The sequence below is a fragment of the Oreochromis aureus genome, linkage group 11 (genome assembly GCF_013358895.1).
Source record: "Oreochromis aureus strain Israel breed Guangdong linkage group 11, ZZ_aureus, whole genome shotgun sequence".
In the NCBI taxonomy this organism is placed as follows: Eukaryota; Metazoa; Chordata; class Actinopteri; order Cichliformes; family Cichlidae; genus Oreochromis; species Oreochromis aureus.
Genome location: NC_052952.1, coordinates 20,333,354 through 20,352,340, shown reverse-complemented (window position 1 = coordinate 20,352,340; position 18,987 = coordinate 20,333,354). Strand labels below are relative to the sequence as shown.

The following is an 18,987-nucleotide window of genomic DNA, read 5'->3' as shown; positions in this document are numbered from 1 at the left end:
GTACTGAATAAACATTCTCTAAGTTTTTTTTCTTCTCTAAACAGGATGATCAGGTGTCTCGATCAAACTATTAGCACTTGTTCCACCTTTCAGATGTTTTTAGAACACTTGTGTTAAATGTGCCTGATTTTGCAGTTTCTCTGTACTGATGAGTATGCAACATTGACACCTATAGGTGAAAGAACCACGAGAGAACGTGTAGTCGGTTATGGGGAACAATAGTTTTAATCTTTTAGCAGTTCCAAAGACTTTAGACAAAATACATACATAATGATCTTCCATTTACAGTAATTCCATAAAGCAAGATTTAGATAAACATATGGCCTGCATACCAAAAAAATAACAATTTCACTTTCCACCTCTTGCTCACTGAATAAATTACTGAATCTGATATAAATACAGTACATTCAATTTATAAGTAATTAAACGTTGATTCAATGCATCAGAAAGTTGCACCCCTACAAATAGTGTGTCTGTGAGTCAGATTATTGCTTAACATTTTCCAAAGCATAGTCTTGGAAAAAGTTCTTTAAAAAAAATGCCAGAAATTTTTGGTCCGCATGTGTTTCAGTGCAATATGCATCTAAATGTGCAAGGACTTAAAGGTTAATATCAATAACGTTAAACATATGTGGTCTTTAAGTGTACATTATTTTAAGTTAAGTATGATTTTTTTTCCAAACTAATCCCAAAACACTAATGCTTTAAATGCACATATGCAGTAAAGCATTGATGGCTGTGATTATTGCTGCTGTCATTCAGTGATGACACCACCATGATTCCACTATATGCAAGCATATATTGCAAAGTTAAGCCAAAGCTAATGAAAAAGGTTCAGCAGTGTGACTCAAAGCAAAATTCAGGGGGGCTCTTTTAAAAGTACAAATGTGTACATTTCCATTTCAGCTCAGTGCAGAAATAGTCAGTGAAAATACTCAAGAAAATTGTAAATGTCAATTGAAACTAAAATGTAGAGAAGCCAGCGGCTGCAGTTTAAGCTGGGAATGAACTGAAAGAGACAGCATGCTTTGGAGAATGACTGGCAATAAATTCAAAGAAACGCATCAAAATCACTGCAAAAATTTGCTAAAAAATATGCATTACAAAGAAAAAAAATTCTACAGAAGAAGAAAAACCTCCAAAGTAGGAGGAAAGTATTGAAATCAAAACAAGCATATTCATTAAACGGCCATCGTTATCACAGCACGGTTAGAACAGTGTTCACCGGCCTCTGCAGGCACATGACTGTGAGGGAAACAGACTAAACTGTAATTTCATTACATTAACTAAACACAGAAGCACAGCATTAGATCCTGAGTGTCACAAAAGCTCGTTTGCAAGAATGAGAATTGCATCTGAACGTTTCACAATGTTTTCAGACTATATTGGTAATCTTTGGTAATATCAGAGGAGAACTCGCACTTTAACTGGTACTAAGTAACAGACAGGCACTTGTGAGTACTCTTAATCACGACATATTCTTTGTGTTTGCCATCTCAGGTCGTTTTTCCTGCGTTCCTCGCATTGATAAAAGCCATACCGTGAGTTCTGAAGTGTGTATTCAAATCTGTGAGCTTTTCAAAGTGTTTACCACATACCTTACAGGCCAGTGCTCCCTCCTCCTCTTTCCCCTCTCCTGTGGAGGGCTGAGTGGAGGGTGATGCTGGTGCAGAGCCATTCAGAGAACTCTTATCCTCGTGGTGCCTGCTATTTCCGACGGAGGGTGCCGGGTGCACACCGGGTGATTGTTGGTTGTCACTGAGCACATTTCTCACTTTGTGGGTGATGAAGCGATGGCGTGACAGCGAGAAGGTGGATGTGAAGCAGGCGCCACACTGGAGACACTGCAGGCCGCCGTCATCCGTGCCTCCGCGTCTGTGCTGGCTGATGTGCTCCAGGAACGCCACCTGCTCCTCTGAGGTGAAGCCGCAGACTGCACACCGAAACCCAGACTCGGGAAGAGAGGACGGAGCGAGAGCTGAGGAGGAAGAGGACCGTAGCTTCTTCCCCGGACTAACTCTATCTGTGGACTCTTCATCCTGCTCCACCTTCACGGCTCCTCTCCGTCTCTTGCGAGCCCCCAAACCGCTGTCCTGTTCCGATGAACTGTCAGCTTCATCTCCACCACTCTGAGATATCGAGATACAAACTTCAGTAAAAAAATACTTACTGTTTGACTTCTTGTGTGATCGGATTACCGCTGGCTTACCATTGTGGTTTTCTGGCTTGCAGTTTCTGTGCTGTGCCTCAGCTGAAGGTGCCTCTCCAACATCGTTCTGCTGCTGAAGGTTTTCTTACCTTCATTGCAAAACCTGCGCGCGCGCGCACACACACACACACACACACACACCAAATTACAGTCATAAATATCGTCTGTTATGACTTCATGCCTATAAGAGTTCTCAAAGTTATTATTCAGAAGTTTAGAACGAGCTTCCCAAACCTTGCACTGGGGACCAGGGTCTGACAAAAGTATATGAGGTGCCCAAAAACAAAATACTGCATAATTATGAAAGCTTACAGGCTTGTAAGCTTACATAATTGTGGAACAATTAAACCTTCTGCTCAACAATTTTTTGTGTCACCACATGAAATCAGTGAAGTCTCACACAGTCTCACATACATATACCACCTTTAGATTCAACATGTGGAAAAAGTACAATGGCAATGTTATTTGAAGTGAGTCTGTGTTCATGCTTATCCAATTCCTGGTGAACTGCTGCTCCCTTCCCCATTCTAGCCTACTTGAACAAATCAGCCGTATTCACATCAAGCAGCATGCAGTTGGGAATTTGGAAGACTGCAGGGAAGCACACTTGCCTTAGCAAATACGTACACTAATGGACACAACTGCGGTACCATAAATTAAACATTAAGCAGTGTAGAGTTTACAGTTAGGATGTACCTACAGTGCACATTATATAAGTATATAAATCCCACAATAGGGAGTAGTGGGTATTGTGAATCTTTGTAAAGCCTACAACATAACCAACACTGTTACCAGCTGGTGGGGGTGTGATTGATGTGCACCACTTTTTTTCTTCAAAAAAAAAGAACCAACATTGTTTGGAAAAAGTTGGTGGTTGTTCTCAGTCTAACATGCGAGCAAGTATAAACAAAAATGGGAAGGTTATGAAGGCTATGGCAAACAGATTTGCTGATATCTGTGAGTCCTTATTTTGAGGTTGTGATTATTATTCCTTATGTTGAGGTGATGATGATTGTTATTCTTTCACTAATAAATTCAAAAACTGCGGTCAAAAAATAACCAGAAATGCATAGCAGGATTCACTGGTACTGAACAGTGGGGTTTTCCAAACCTATGGTGTAGATTTAACACAAAAAAAATTCCCTGTAAGTAGTGGTTGGGTGGGGAAGTTACTCACTGACAGCGAAAGCTGCGGTTCATGCCTTTGTGCTTATCTCTGATGTGACGCCTCAGACTGGAGGTCGTTGTGAAGGAACTCTCACATTTGTTGCAGGGAAACTTCTTCAAAATCTACACAAAGAGGTTTTTAAAAATTTGGTTAAATTAGAAATTTTAAACCAGTGATTCACAGCCAGAGGTGCAGAGACAGAGAGAATGCAGTAATGTCATGGACAGAGGCGTGTTGATCAATTCAAATATTGATAGTATTAATACCAACGCTGGCTCAGTATGTATCCCACTGAACTGTGTTAATTGTGTTTTTTTCCAAAAAACATGAACTGTGAAAAACCTCTGGGTCAGCTTCTATTGTTTAAATGTGCTATAGTTAAAATAGATGTGACAGCCAACAGAGAAAGGTTCAGAGTCTCCAAAAACCCAGTTTGAAAAAGAGATGAAAAGCTCAAAGGTTTTATTATGTCAACCAATAATTATGGGAAGAGATTTAGTTATTAAAATGTGTTGAGAATTTCCAATTAATGACTGATCATCTCATAAATCATGACACACTGCTCTCTCCTACATAAGCTGCCTTTACAGTTTCCAAGTATCTGGACTGATATTGGTACCAGCAATATTGTCCCTATATTTACTTGGTATCAGATTGATGCCAAGTACATGCGTACAACCAGAAACTGTCAAAATAATGTGCTCATGTACAAATAAGTATTTTATATCCAGGAGTGTGGATAAACAAATGAGGGGCTCAGACAATGATACACTCTCACGTTCACACTTATGGCCAATGCTAAACTGATGTTGAATCTCTAACCATTCCAGATGTGATTATTATACACTGCACATTTATGTCCAGTGTATTTTTGAGGACTTCCAAACCTTGCCATGCAGTTCACCCATATGCGTAATATAGTCCTCCCGGTCCGTGTAGCGCGTGTTACAAGATGAACACTTCCACCCTGAAGGGGTCTTCATCTTTTCTGGCTTCACCTTCTCTTCTTTTTCTTTACGCATCCATTCATCTCCATCAGAGCTCTCTAATTTCAGAGAAGCACCGCCTGGAAGCAAAGGTAGCTCTCTTTTTGATGTGGGAGTCTTGTGGGTCTGATGGAAACAAGAATAAAGTTTGATTTTAAAAAGAAATTTAAAAATGAGTAAGTAGAAAATTGAGATTTTAGCACTACTTCAACTATAACAGTCATACCTTGAAATGGTCCAGCAGGGAGTTCCTCTGAGAAAACAGCTTGGTGCACGCGGGGCATTTAAACACGTGGACCTTCTGATTGGTTAAATGAGTGTCAAAGTGGGCGTGCAGCAGGGGTTTGTGGGTAAACACTGTGTCGCACATGACACACTTATAGATCAACCTGCGAAGGAAGAAAGTCGGGGTAAAGAAACAGAAAGCGATGCAATAAATGTGAGCGTGAACCCTCACACTCTGTGTGCTGTACATACATTGGCTGTCCTTCAGGGAGCCCCGGATGCTGGGCAGTGATGTGGTTCTGAATGCTGGGGGCAGATTTGAAAGCCATGGGGCAGTTGGGGCACTTATGGAATATGTCGCAGTGAGCCTGCTGGATGTGAGACTTCACCGAGTTCAGACCTCCAAACACCACCAGGCAGCTAGAACACCTGGAGAAGAGAAACGTTTAAAAAAAAAAAAAATCAGCAGAGTGGAATCATGTCTGGTGTAGCAGTGGTTGAATAAACCAGTCACATGGGGAGACGTCACACCTGTAGCCAATACGGCGGGAAAAGTGCAAGCAGGTCTCGTCCACATGTGTTTTGAACTGTGCCTGCTTGGCTGTGCCCCCACACTCTGGACACACATGTGGAGAGGAGCCTTGATGGATGCGCTGATGAGCTGCTGCACTGCAGCTGTTGGGCAGCAGCATGGGAGGCGAGCACTCGGAGCACGCCTGGAGACAGGAGAACCAAAAAAGGAAAGAATTAAGTTTGAGTCCATTTAGCAAGTCTGAGAAAATTAAATTAAGTTACTTGACCCTCCTTCTCACACGATGGAGACTTACGGTGCTCTGTGCTGGCTTGATTTCCTGGAAATGTTCGGCCACCTCTTCTTTGCTGCAGAACTGAGCCTGACACTCGGGACATTTGTTACCTGTATACTGCACTGCTTCTGCTTTCTTAGCTACTGCTTGATGTGCCTGGGGTGCTGGCTTTTTGTTGGCCTGGCCTAAAAGTGATCAACATGGTGTTGAAAGGATGGAAGAGGCAGTTAAAGCACATCCAAAAATCAAAACAGCGGAGTGGAGACAAAAAAGAAAAACATTCCCATACCAGCTGCTGTTGGTTCCTGCTGGCTGATCATCTGATCCACAGGCACTGGTTTCATGACCAAGTGTGAACACTGCATGATCAGGCCTCTGTCCTTGTGCTCTCTGGCGTGTAACAGCAAGCTGCACTTGTTGAAGAAGGCCAGCCGTTTGGCGCAGTGATTGCATGTCACCTCAATCCTGAGCGAGCGCCGGTCGTAGTGCTGTGCCAAACTCCGCTCCAGGACGAAGGCATCACCGCACTCCAGACACCGGTAACCCTGCAGGGGATCAAACATCCTCCTTCTCAAACTGACGTAGAGCTATAATATTAAAACAATGCTACAGCTTTGTTCTAGTTAAGAAATATTCACTATGCATTACATGTCAGAGCACATTGCGAGATTTATTGCCCACATTTTCTGTCCTTCCTTCTTATATAAACAAGCTGATAAAGTCAGGATTCCTGCTTTAATCAAGCTTATCTTCATTTTTTAAAAACAGCCGTGTTAACCTGATAACACGCCTCTTTACATAACATAACTAAAAGAACTACTTTCAACCCTTGATTAGCAGTCTGTGATTGAACGGTGAAACAAATCATGATTTTCCTCATTTAATCTAATTGCTTAGCTCTACAGACTGTATATAAATGACGGATATAGTCACTGTGATGTCACCCGTTGCTTTGTGAAGTCTTGTTTTCAAGCCTGAACTTTAGCATTTAGCTGTCTTGTTTTTGTATTGAAACCAGACGCTACAAGAAAAAACTACCTACACACGCAATTGAATTGTTAACTATAGGTTTTCAGGCCTGATCATCAGAAAGTAATCAATGAAATTCGAAACTAGTGACTGAAGCCATAAACCCATTACAAAAGTATCGCTAGAGGTCATAAAATAACCGAGTGACATGTGTTGTTTTGCCGTAGACTGCTGTACGATCAGGACTTTATTTCTGCATTTTCCCCCTACTGGCCATTAGAAATACAGCAGATTATAACTGGCACCACTTTTTAAAATTTTATAGATAATGAGTTAAGTATCATAACGCAGCACATTTTAGTGCCCAGAACTGACTTCTAAACTTGACCTAAGTATTTTATGGCATCAGTAGGAAATTAGAATTAAATCATAAATAACTACACATCACACAGTTTGTCCAGTTTCAGGCAAACACTGTTTGATTTTCTTTTTACGTTCGTGCAGAAAAATTAATAAAGATATTTACTGAAGTCAGAGGGAAAGCTATGTGCTTAAGCAGATTAAACATTAAACCATGTGATTACAAGACTAGGCACGCAGAAAAATAAAAGAACTTGACTGATGTAGTGGAAACAGAAATCTATATCTTTGCTAGCAAATCTGTAACAGTAACAAGGACTTTTTAAAAAAATCACGTTTTACACATCCAGGGAACATTCAAGACCAGCTTTTTGAATTCTGACAAAACTGTAAAGAAGTGAAACTGGTATTCTCTCACCATGTTATACACAAGGCAGTGTTTTTAAGTGACTTTTTAACCATGTTGCTGATGTAGTAACTAAAGTTGTTCTTCAGGGTAAAAGCACTGAATAAGAGTTTGCTGCACTTCTGATTAACTTCTGGCAGAGCACTATAGATCAGTGTCACTGCTGGAATTTTAGTCTTCTCTCAAAGAGAAGAACTTTCCACATCCTCAGAAGATCTACTCTCATATGTGAACAGTCAGTGACAACATTTAACTACAGATCCAACACTGATTTAACTCTCAATGACAATCACCTCTCTGTTGTTGTTTGCATTTCCACCTCAGACATTAAACCTGGCTTTAATGCACTTCAAGCCCAAAACAGATTAGATTTTTCTCACTCAGTTGTTTCTGGGAATGTTGATTTTCCACTTTAAATTTTTTGAGACTTTCATTGCTTAACTGTAACATCTACTCTTAGCAGTAGCAGTTTATAAAGAGATCAAATTAATATTGTGCAGAACTGAGTTCAGCTTATAGGCTTAGCTTATTGCCCTCAAATGATTTACAAAAAATATCAAATGCTTCATTCAGCTGCTGATTAACTAATTCTTTAATTTCTAAGAGAGCTTACCTGCGCAGGTAGAGAAATGCCCCACTCTGCAGGAAGAGGGGCGCTCAGATTTGGTTTATAACTGGGCAGCAGGTTCTTGTTATTCAGGATTTTGTTGAAGGCTTCCACTAAGTTGGTCTGGCTCTTTGATATGATGGCCCCAGTGCTGTTGACTATAGATGCAGGCTTGCTGCCGCTTTGAGGGGGCAGCAGAGGTAAAGAAGCAGGCAGCGTCACCCCACTGTTGAGAGTTTTCTGGCCCAGGCTGCGCAGGTTGCCTGTACTTGCGCTGACTCTGGAGGAGGACATAGTAACGGAGGGCAGAGCTGCAGTTTTTGTGATGTTCACTGCTGTGGGGGAAACTTTAGGCCTGGCGTCAGCGGAGGTTTTCTCTCTAACTGTACTCGCGCCTTCTAGTGTTGCAGCACAGGCATCCTGCAGCATCTCCACTGCAGTCAGCTGACTTTCTTGCGGTAACTCCCTTTTGGCTCTTGTGTTATGACGCTGTGGTGATGGTTTTGGGGCGGTCACACCCTTACTGGTGGCTCTTCCACTTCTTTTAGGCGCCACACCAGTGACAGTCCTTGTGATGCTGCCTGTGGGCATTTTGATTTTAACTTTGAGTGGTCGCAGTGGAGGTGAAACCGTCTCTGTGGCGCTTGCAGCATCCTCAGTGTCAGCATCAGACTTCTCCGTGTCTAAAGTTTCCCCATCTCCATCCGCCTTTTCACCCATTCCTTCACTGTTACCCGGCTTGTCTTGCTGACAGTCCTCACTCTCCATGTGCTCCTCCTGATGCTGGAATTCATCATGGTTTGCAGTTAGAGCTGCTGTTGAGCCGGGATCAGGGCTGCTGCTTCTATTTTGGAGTAAAAACCCTGTCTCACTGGGTGGTGGGCTCTCAGGCGACTCCCTCTCATCAATCACATGTTCTGGATATTTCTCCTCTTGGACTGTTGCAGAGCTGGTGCTGACATGCGGGAGGCGGTCCTGGGAACTTTGAGGTGAGGGTGGAGAGCTTGGTGTGGTAGGCAGCCCATCCGCCTCGTGTTGGGGTTTAGGTTTTGTGGAAAAAGTGAGCTTAGGAGGATCAGAAGGTCTCCTTTCAGGAGACCCAAGAAAAGTAGGTGGTAATTTTGCTCTGTATTTAAACTTAGGCGGTGGGGACATGACAGATTCTGGGCTCTCCTGGATCACAAGCTCTGGTTCTGAGTCATCTTCATCTGTGTGCATAACATGCTTGATTCCAGTTTCCATGCTGTCATTTTGTAGTAACGATGATGATAGTGTATTATCTCTGAGACAGGTTTCATCCTGCTGAGGGGAGTGAGGAGAAAGGTGATCGCTGACAGAGGCTGGGGAAGGAGGAGATAATGGAGTGGGAACACCAGTGGTCGGCGACTTGGGGTGGAGAAGGGGCCTTAAACTGTTCATAACATCAACCGCATGCTGGGAAGATCCAGGCTCGGGTCTTTTATCCGTTTCACCGTCACTTTCACTCAGTGTGGACCTCAGAGGTGAAGCCTGGTGCCATGCTTCTGTGCTAGACTGTCCCTGCAGGCTGGAGGGAGATTCCTCAAAGCCATTAGTAGTCTCGCCCTCCACGGCAGACTCGGAGGGGAGTCCGGGACAAAGCTGTGAGGTGATGTCATCCAACTTAACCTGCACAGGAGAGGCTAAGGCACTGCTTGAAGGATTGTCTGCTTTATCCCTGGCAGACTTCTCTTCCTCTTCAAAAGACTCTGACCGAACTGTGTTCTTCACAATAACACTTACGACAGGAGGCTCACTTTGAGGGGCAGGAGGGTCGGCAAACCTTGAAGGAGAGCCGTTCTCTCTCCCATGCACATTAGTCCGGGTCTCATCTCGTTCCTCGTCTGGACTGGACTGAATGGCCTCTTTGGCATCAATGTCAGGAATGTCAAACGCTGCCAGCAAATCATCAAAGTCTGGGGTCTTCATATCCCCCATTGCCACTGCAAGCAAAACCAATTAAAGCAACAAATGAGTTGGAACAACTGATTAATTTAGTCAGGACAAGCTGACACAGATAAACTACAAAGGTTACACATTTATGAACATGAATATATATTAATATACATTAATAAAGCTGCTCCTTAATAAATTCCAATAAACTACATGTTCTATATTTACTAATCAGAAGAGAATCCTTTAGTGTTTTTTTCTGTATACAGCATTAGAGATGTAAACATCTGTCATTACTAAAACAAAAGCAATCACTCAACACATGCAGCTTTAATTACAGACTGACAAGCAAAACCTACATTCAGCCACTTTATTAGGTACATCTGGTGAGTACTGAGTTGTTTCAGAACTGCCTTAATTCTTCATGGAATAGATTCAACAAGGTGCTGGAAACATTGCGCTGAGATGTTTCTCCATCTTGATATGATGATAAATCTGCACAGTTACTGCAGATTCGTCAGCTGCACATCCATGATGTGAATCTCCTGTTCCACCACATCCCAAAGTTGCTTTATTAGATTGGCATTGGCTGTGGAGGTCACTTGAGCACAATGAACTCCCCATCATGTTCAAGAAACCAGTTTGAGATGATCTGAGTGGGTATCCTACTGGAGGCAGCCATCAACATATGGGCATAAAGAAAATATCCCCCACTACTATTGGTAGTTAAACAACCACCAATAGCTTGAATTGCTGATATAGGACAGGATGGATTCCATGCTTTCATGTTGTTTAGCTCAAATTCCAACCTAACCAACTAAATATCAATGCAGACAACATTTTTCTAACGTGTTGTCCATTTTTGGTGGTCAATTTTAGCCTCAGTTTCCTGTTCTTAGCTGACAGAGTGACACTCAGAGTGGTCTTCTGCTGCTGTAGCCTACCTGCTTCAAGGTTCAGTTTGTTGTGCACTCAGAGATGCTCTTCCGCATACCTTTGTTGTAATAACCAGTTATTTTGGTTACTGTGTCCTACCTATCAACTCAAAGCAGTCTGGCCATTCTCCTCTGACATCAACAAGACATTTTCACTCAGAACTGCTGCTCACTGATTATGTTCTCGTTTCTGGAACATTCTCTGTAAACCCTAGAGATGGTTGCGTGGAAAAATCCCAGCAGATGAGCAGTTTCTAAAATACTTTGAGCATGCTGTCTAACACCATCAACCATGCTACTTGCTAGGTCACTTAAATCAATTCATTCTAATGCTCGGTTTGAATTTCAGCAGGTCGTACTGAACATGTCCGCGTGTCTCAAATGTGCTCAGTTGCTGTCACATGAGAGGCTAGATGGCTATTTGCATAAAAGAGCAGTAAAACGGATGTACCTAATGAAGTGGTTTTAGTGTATGCGCTTAAAGTAGTGACCAAAGTTTGACTGCACTTTTTTTTTTAGGAATGAATTATTTGCTCTTCTAGACAATAAAACGCGTATAAACACTTACCTGTACTTCACATATCTCAATTTCATGATGTCCAAATTACATATTTATATGAATGCATGATTTGACTATACGTATTCACTTCAGACTCTCAAATGTATAAAGCAATTAAATCCAAAACAGCGTTAAACGTTAGGTTAAAGATTTGGGATACCATTTCTACTTGCTTTAAACATGCAAACTTCTGTTTTTGTCCATAACAGCTTGCAGGTTTACGCTGACTAAAACCGAAAACAGTTGGCATGAAAAGGGGTTAGTCAAAGCAAAACTCCAAGAGGAGGGACTCTACCGGTGCAGAACAGCACATTTGAAAAAGAAAAACACGGAAAACTACTGCACAATTCTCACAAAATCAAGTCAAACTTCACAGTCGTTTTGCAACAAGTGTGTGTTACTGCTATCAGCTAGCTACTTTAGCAGTTACCTGCTAGCTGGCCTTGCTAATGAAAACACACCAACTCTCCTTAAGCAGTCCAAATAACTGGAGCAGTGCAGCACTCGGGTATGCGGGCTCTAATCCATCTTATCCGCTGCGTGTTATGTGTGCTTGCATTAAAGAGGACACGAGAACTGTAATTTAACTTATGTTACCTGCAAGTTAGCGAAGTTGGTTCCTCACTTTGCACTTGGTCTCATACGTGTTTGCGTCATCAAATGCGACGGTGAGCTACTGAACCAAATAAAAGTCAGACGTCAGAAAGTGCCCTCTGTTATCTACACGTACCTTTACATGCGCACATGTGTGACTTAATCGCTTATCTCCCACAAAAGAAAAAAACTAAAAAATAATTCGGTTGTCGACTTCGTCTTATTTACATACTATGATGTGATTCACAGCATTTTAACATACAATATCATCACTCCATTAGGTGCTTGTTCAGGTAATTGTTATCGTAAATATCGAATCAGCCAATCATATGGCAGCAGCTAAATGCATTTAGGCACGTAGACAGGTTCAAGACGACCCGCTGGAGTTCGACCCCACCATCAGATTGGGGAAGAAATGTAATGTTATTTCAGAAACTGCTGACCTACTAAGATTTTGCCGCACAATCATAGGGTTCACAGTGAGCCGCTGTTCTGAGTCAGAGTGGCCAGACTTTTTCTACGAAAGCAGCAACAGCAGAAATAATCACTCCTTATAACTAAGATATGTAGAAGAGTACCTCTGAAGAAAAACATGCCAAAACCTAAAGCAGATGGGCAACATCAGCAGAAGACCACACTGGGTGCCACTCCCGTCTACTAAGAGACAAAAAACTGAGGCTTTAATTCATACAGGTTCACTAAATTGGAGCACAGACTGAAAAATGTCGCCTGGTATGATGAGCTGGATATTTTCTTTTTACCCCAACATACCCATTTCTGATGACTGCTTCCAGCAGGGCAATGCACCATGTCACAAAGCTCAAATAATCTCAAACTGGTTTGTTTAAATGACATCAAGTCCACTGTACTCAAATGGCCTTCGAAATCCCCACAGATTGCGAAATTGAGATTATTGATGTGAAGCTGACAGATCTGCAGCAATTGTGTGATCATTTTGATATGGACTAAAATCTCTGAGGAATGTTTCCTGCAAAAGGGAATCCAATCCAGTACTAATAAGTTGTACAATAAATTAATACATAAATATTTCAATTATAATTTTAAATGGAAGTGTATGCAAGTATCAGGCCCATATTTATTTCTACTTTGTGCAAGGAAATTAAAAACTGTAAATAAACTTTTGAATTCTGGAAATTTATTGAGGAAATCTGTCCATGTAACTTAGGTATATTACAAACAAAAAAATCAAAATAACACACATCCCGGACACAGAAGGGTTAACATCAGAAGAGTACATAAAAAAGGCAAATGATTAGAGATTACACAGCTATATAAACAAAAGATGAACAAACTGTTTCCTGTTCGGAGGAGAATAATGATGCTATGGTGAATAACGCACGCAGATCAATTCTCATCCTTTATTTATAACACTGTGCATTATCCTCATTTCTTTTTCTCCTCATCCTTCTTGGCGTCGGGTTTAGAGCCCGTTTGGGAAGCTAGAGAGCCCATGGCATTACGAATGGCCTCGTTGTTGGGGTCGACCCCAGGAAGGTTTTCTAAAACACTCTGGAGGAACTCCGGATCCTGCATAACATCATAATCCTCTTCATCCTGAGCAGAGGTTTTAAAATAAATAAATACATAAATGAATTAGGTTTTTGTTTTTAGTGTGACGAAAACTTTGATTTCAAACCACAGTTGCTTATATTCACCTTAGCTTCACTGGAGTCGATGTCAGCACCTGTATCCATGTCCTCAGCACCAAACTCTGCAGAACAAATGAAAGCAGTGACGTCTGTGCATAACAAAAACAGGACTGAACGTAATTGTAGTCGTTTTAACCTGAAATTTTTAATAAGAAAAAACAATTTTTTTTTAAAAATGTCCAAAATTTGAATTTTTTTCCCAAAGTTATACCCAAGTTTTACATTAACACTACCTTCATAAATATCTAATTAAAACTCTTTGGGGACTGGATGACCTACAAGCCAAATCTGGTATTTTGGTATTTTCGTACAGTAATCCAGCGCTGTAGTCATTTTTTCGCTCTAGATACAAGTTAATACAAATTATGCACGTAACATATACAGAGCACTTATAAGTTATGAACCCTCTATAATAATTTGCTGACTGGTTGTAGTAAAAGAAGAAGAAAAAAATGTAGGTAAACCTGCTCCTGCTCCCTGCATGGACATCTGCAGAGCATAGGCGATCTGCTCATCCTCTGTCATGCGGCTAAAGTCTGGTAGGGCAGGTGTGGCTGAGTCTGTTTGTGGAACAGACATCTTCAACAAGGCATCCTCAGACTCTGAAGCAGACAAAAAAGAATATGTTGCGTGTATACACTCAGATCACTCGTCACTGAGGGAAAACGGGCAGAAATGGGCATCTATGAATGCAATGTTTTCTCACCATCTGCAGCTGGGGAGGAAATGCCAGCTTCAGCAGCTGATGCTACAGCGGCTCTGCGAGCTTCATCCTCCTGTCGCTGTCTCTGCTCCTCCATGGACACACGCAGAGCCTAGGGAGAAGAACAGGAGACAAATCAAAAATTACTTGCTAATGAAACACATTCAGTCTTACAACGGTGCAGAAAAAAAGCAAAGAAAAGGCAGAAAATATAATGAAGAAAGACTAAAATAGATCATTTGGAGAACTTTTAATGTAGTAACAAAAAGTTGTGGCTATATTAAACTGCATATTAAACTAATATATATTAAACTATATTAACAAAAACAAAAATTATTTCCTGTGTTCACTCACCAAAGCCAGCTCAGGGTCTGCACTGGGATCTACTCCAAACTCAAAGTCACTGGCACCCAGACCCAACATGGCACCACCCTCTCCTGCCAGAATGGGTGAGGACAGCAGGGCATCAGCAAGACTGGGGCCCGGGGGTACTGTGACCAGGTGGGAACCTGCTCCCTCTTTGCCATTCAGTGTGTTGATGAAGGCTGTCAGCTTCTCTGTGTTCATTGCCTGCGGGCAGAGCAGAAGTTAAGAAGTGCATGTGGTTCTGACGACAATATATACACTCAAAATGTTTGAGTGGGTATGAGCTCAGAAGGATAAAAAAAATAAAAATACCTCCTCTCCAAAGTTAATGACATCTACATTGACCTTTTCTTTCTTCAGACGCTTTGCCATTTTGATCAACTACAAACAGAGAGAAACACTTGAGTTAAAACAAACACTATTTTATCAGGCGCGTCATACATTTATAAGTTCAACACTGACATCAGAGACCACTTAGCTAACAAACTGGTGTCTGTTTAAGGAAACAGCAACACTAAAGAAGCTGTTGAACCAGCTTCAGCTCCCAGGCCAAGATTTGAAGACTTTATGCTCTTTAAAGCAACAGAATCGCTCTGTGAGGTACATTTCCTTTGTAAACAATTCAACTGATGCTGTAACGTTGAGTTTGTGGCCTGCATGCTGTGAGATAGTGACGTTTGATGTCAACTTTGTCTCGTCTTTCGTAACCTTAGGATATGATACTGGCGTCCAACTAGTGATTTCAGAGTAAACTCAGTTAACTGTAATATAAACTGATTGCTTTCCAGAAGCTAGTCTGAAACAGCTGGAAGTCTTCTCACTGGTTATCTTAACCAAGGTTGGGGAAAGCAACACTTTTTGAGCAATACATGAACCCTAATAACATAATAATAACTAATAACAAGAGTTTTGCTTACTTCTTTTTCGTTGTCACACACTGGGCTGCCAACAAACGCAATTATGCGCATCTTGTGGTTTTTGCCCTGTCTGTGCTTCAGCGCCAACTACAGACAGAAAGACAGAACATTAAAAAAGAGAAACGAACACATAAAAAATAAAATGCATCTGTGTGTTTTTCTGTGTGTGAACACAAAAACAGAAATGGCAGAATAGCATTTACCAACATCAATACAATCAGTACCACTGATAACAACTGCATGAACTTTAAGCGATACAGCCAAATGTGTTTAAAAAATAACAACCACAAAGAAACTTTTGAAATATCCACATTGCTTTCGTTAAATTTAGGGAACAATTTCAAGTTACAAACTACACTGAAAGTATCAAATGGAACTTCAAGGAAAGCTGTGGAAAGCCTGCTCTTTTTCACAAGTCTGTAACACTTATGCTGGATTCAGACTTCGGCTCTGAGTCAGGTGAGGTTTGTGGCATAACCTAAATAAGTGGCTCACGTTTTTGCTGATACTTATACTGATGCTATGATTATTATTCCTTATATTGAGACAATGATGGTTATTCTCTCACTAATAAGTTCAAAAACTGTGACAAAAAGTAGCCATAAATGCACAGGAGGAATCAAGAACGGTGAACAGACTAATCACAATAATTGTGCGTGGACTGGAATTTCTAGGGAGCTCCAGATCAGGGTTTCAGAAGGGTTTGTCATTATGACATAGCTACGACGTAGATTTCCTGCTTAACACAAATCCCCAATTTGTTTGTTTTGCTCCTCTCACAATCTTGTTGTTACTTTTAGCCTTTCCAACTCAAGCTCTTGTACTGCAGCCGAGCTCACTCCTTACGCCCGTTCTTCCTGATTGCTTTCTTGCTCGTACAAATTAAATAACAGAGTACAACTTAGCCTTTCCTGCACTGTCGTACCCACAACTTTTTCTGCAATGGCTACATCCTCCGCCTTTTTTTGAAGCACTAGGCTCTGTTTCATTTAATATTCACTGCACTAACTGGGCTTAAGAACCTTTACTTCAAATTATTCTGCAATTCTGCAAACCCAGCAGCTCCTCGCTTAGACAACAAAATTTGCTACTGTATCCATTAATTTAAAAGGACCTCACCTCACTAAGGCTGCAGAGAGCAACAGCAACACCATTAGTCCAGAGTTTTTAATCAAACTCTGAACTAATGATCCATCCACATGTCTTAAAACTTCACTGCATTCAAGCATTTCTACTTGTCTACTGGGTGTCCAGCAATAGGACCAAAATAGCATTTGTTGTATGATAAAAATCAAACTCACATGCGCCACCCTGATACCGGTGCAGAAGCTAATGTTTCCACATGGCTGCACAGCATGCAGCTTCGACAGTATCCTCCCCGTATCCGGAGTCAGCGTGGTCAGCACCTCACAGTTGCTGCAGAGGGAATCACGACACTTGTGTTATCATGGTTTTATCCCATCTTAAACCTCGGTATACTGAAGTGGATTGCTGCTTACTTTGCCATGGAGATAAGGCCCACGTTGTTTTCAGGGTTGCTGCGAGTCTTTGAGTGACATACGATGTTAACAGCATCCTGCTGAGCCTGCAGCCGAGTGGGTAGAAAGTCTCCATTTCGCATGTACTCACTGTTGTCCACACTAAGGAAATTTAAAGTAGGTTATTTAAAATAAAAGCACTTGTTCAATGTAAATGAATGATATAAGTCAATAACATAAATATTGCTTGTGAAGAGAGGCCAAAAAAATATCATCAGGATTTTTCCTGTTCAAAATTGGCATCTGAAGGTTGATTATGCAAATAAACGAATCTAAAACCACTCAAATTCTTTTAAAAAATGCATTAAAAAAATAAATACAAAATTTTTAGGCAGCCTATTGGACATAGCAGCTACTATAAAAATGTTTACAATTTGGGCTTTGTAAAAATAGGATTTTGCCGACTTCATATAGAAATCAATACAATATTTTAATAATAATGTTTGAAAGCCTTTTATTGTCTCAAGGAATGAGTTATGTTACGTTAAAAGATAGTTAAAGGTCTAATTTAAGGCAAGCGATAGCAATAATCTTTGTTTACTGCGTTGGTGAAATGTATGTTTTCATAGTGACAGTAGCCTTTTGATTTGTTAGCGGGCTAATGCTAACGTATCAAACTGCTTTTAATCTACCACCACCAGAAGCAACCTAAAAATTACAGCTAGATTAAATTCAAGTTGGGTAGAAACGATATGAATTAAACTACAAATATACAAGCAGTAGCACGACCAGGTCCTGATTAAAGAGCTGCTGTTCAGCTAACGATGATTGCTCTGAGCTGATGGCTAACGTTAGGTTGTGGAGTGACTCAGGGAATAGACGGAACTCATTAATTCCTAAACAAAGCGAGAAAAACACGTCCAAAATAATTTATATAAACAGCGTCAAAATGAAACACACTCAGTTTTTCATGTCACGGGTTCATTTAAACAAAGCTAGGACTCAAAAGTGTTCATTTTCAACATAATTCAAATTCCTTACCAGACCATAGTGCTTTCAAGCACCATCTTGGCGTCTGCCGTTTACTACGTCATCGTGATGCTTTGTGGGTAATGAAGTTAAATCGAAATTTCTCCGATAAAGCCAAATCTTTTAAGTTTTATATTTCTTCCTGTGTACAATCTACGGATTCCATAGCATATGGGAGCTTGTTTTCGATTCTGAAAAATAAATACATAAAATTGCCAGTCAGAAAGAAATTTTAAGCTATTATCTCAAAATTTCAATTTCAATTGCTGAGCTGGAATGCCTGACTGTTATAAACTGTTATAAACTTAAGGAAAACAGGTTAAATTATACCGAAATAATTAAAATTCTTTACATTGCATACAATTTAGAAAAGATGTAAGAAGAAATAATGGCTTTACATTTTTTATATTTCATTGTACATGCTGCAACAGCTTGCTGTGGTTTTCTTAACCGCACTTAATATGTAATAGGAAAAAGTACACACACATCAAAACCCCCATTAGTTCATATTTCCAGTTTTAAAAAAGAAAAAGAAACAGTCCAAAGTCCAGTGGAAAGAAAGCAGGTCAACAGATGTTGGCCTTGCAAATAAAAGTAGGTTAAACATCCCAAAATAGGGGCCAAATCATCCAGAGGCACAAGATTTCACAACTGGGATGCAAGGTATGAGATATGCATTTCTCTGTATAAAACTTAGAAGCTTAAGACCTTAAGATTATTCACCTGACAGTGACTGAATGACCATGAAATGATATCAAAAGAACTCACTATCTTCACTGATACTAAACGGTTCAACCTTTAGGTGAAAATATCTGTACTCTTAATGTCTGCAACACGTCACACACACACACACACACACACACACACACGTGACTTATTTCATCTTCCACTTGTGCAGATCTCTAAGGGAAAGTTTTGGTCTTCCCAAAAAAGACCAACACAGATCATGTGAAACTCCTCACATCTAAAAACAGCTGCAATTCTCTGAGTTCCTGTCTGCAATAACTGATCAGACAGTGCAAACAGAAAGTTTGTTTATTTCAGTGTTTCAAGAACAGTTTGTCCCAGTTTCTAACATCTGGAACATCT

At 40.8% G+C, this 18,987-nt stretch overlaps 2 protein-coding genes across 2 annotated transcripts; both read right to left on the bottom strand.

The window, feature by feature from the left end:
- Positions 1-201: 201 nt before the first annotated feature.
- znf687a (zinc finger protein 687a) lies at positions 202-12,070 on the bottom strand. The gene is made up of 11 exons (XM_031734051.2): positions 11,739-12,070; positions 7,743-9,697; positions 5,684-5,939; positions 5,416-5,579; positions 5,120-5,304; positions 4,841-5,017; positions 4,590-4,752; positions 4,265-4,489; positions 3,387-3,499; positions 2,210-2,312; positions 202-2,129 (listed from the first exon to the last, which is right to left on the bottom strand). The coding sequence occupies exons 2-11, from the start codon at positions 9,690-9,692 to the stop codon at positions 1,497-1,499; spliced, it is 3,969 nt and encodes a 1,322-aa protein (XP_031589911.1). The 5' UTR covers positions 9,693-9,697; positions 11,739-12,070; the 3' UTR covers positions 202-1,496.
- A 799-nt stretch (positions 12,071-12,869) lies between these two features.
- Positions 12,870-18,011, bottom strand: LOC116315725 (26S proteasome non-ATPase regulatory subunit 4-like). Its single transcript, XM_031734117.2, has 10 exons — positions 17,911-18,011; positions 16,891-17,031; positions 16,693-16,807; positions 15,392-15,478; positions 14,787-14,855; positions 14,463-14,678; positions 14,112-14,220; positions 13,870-14,007; positions 13,412-13,467; positions 12,870-13,310 (listed from the first exon to the last, which is right to left on the bottom strand). Exons 1-10 carry the CDS (start codon positions 17,934-17,936, stop codon positions 13,140-13,142), a joined length of 1,128 nt encoding a protein of 375 aa, XP_031589977.1. The 5' UTR covers positions 17,937-18,011; the 3' UTR covers positions 12,870-13,139.
- Between the last annotated feature and the right edge of the window lie 976 nt (positions 18,012-18,987).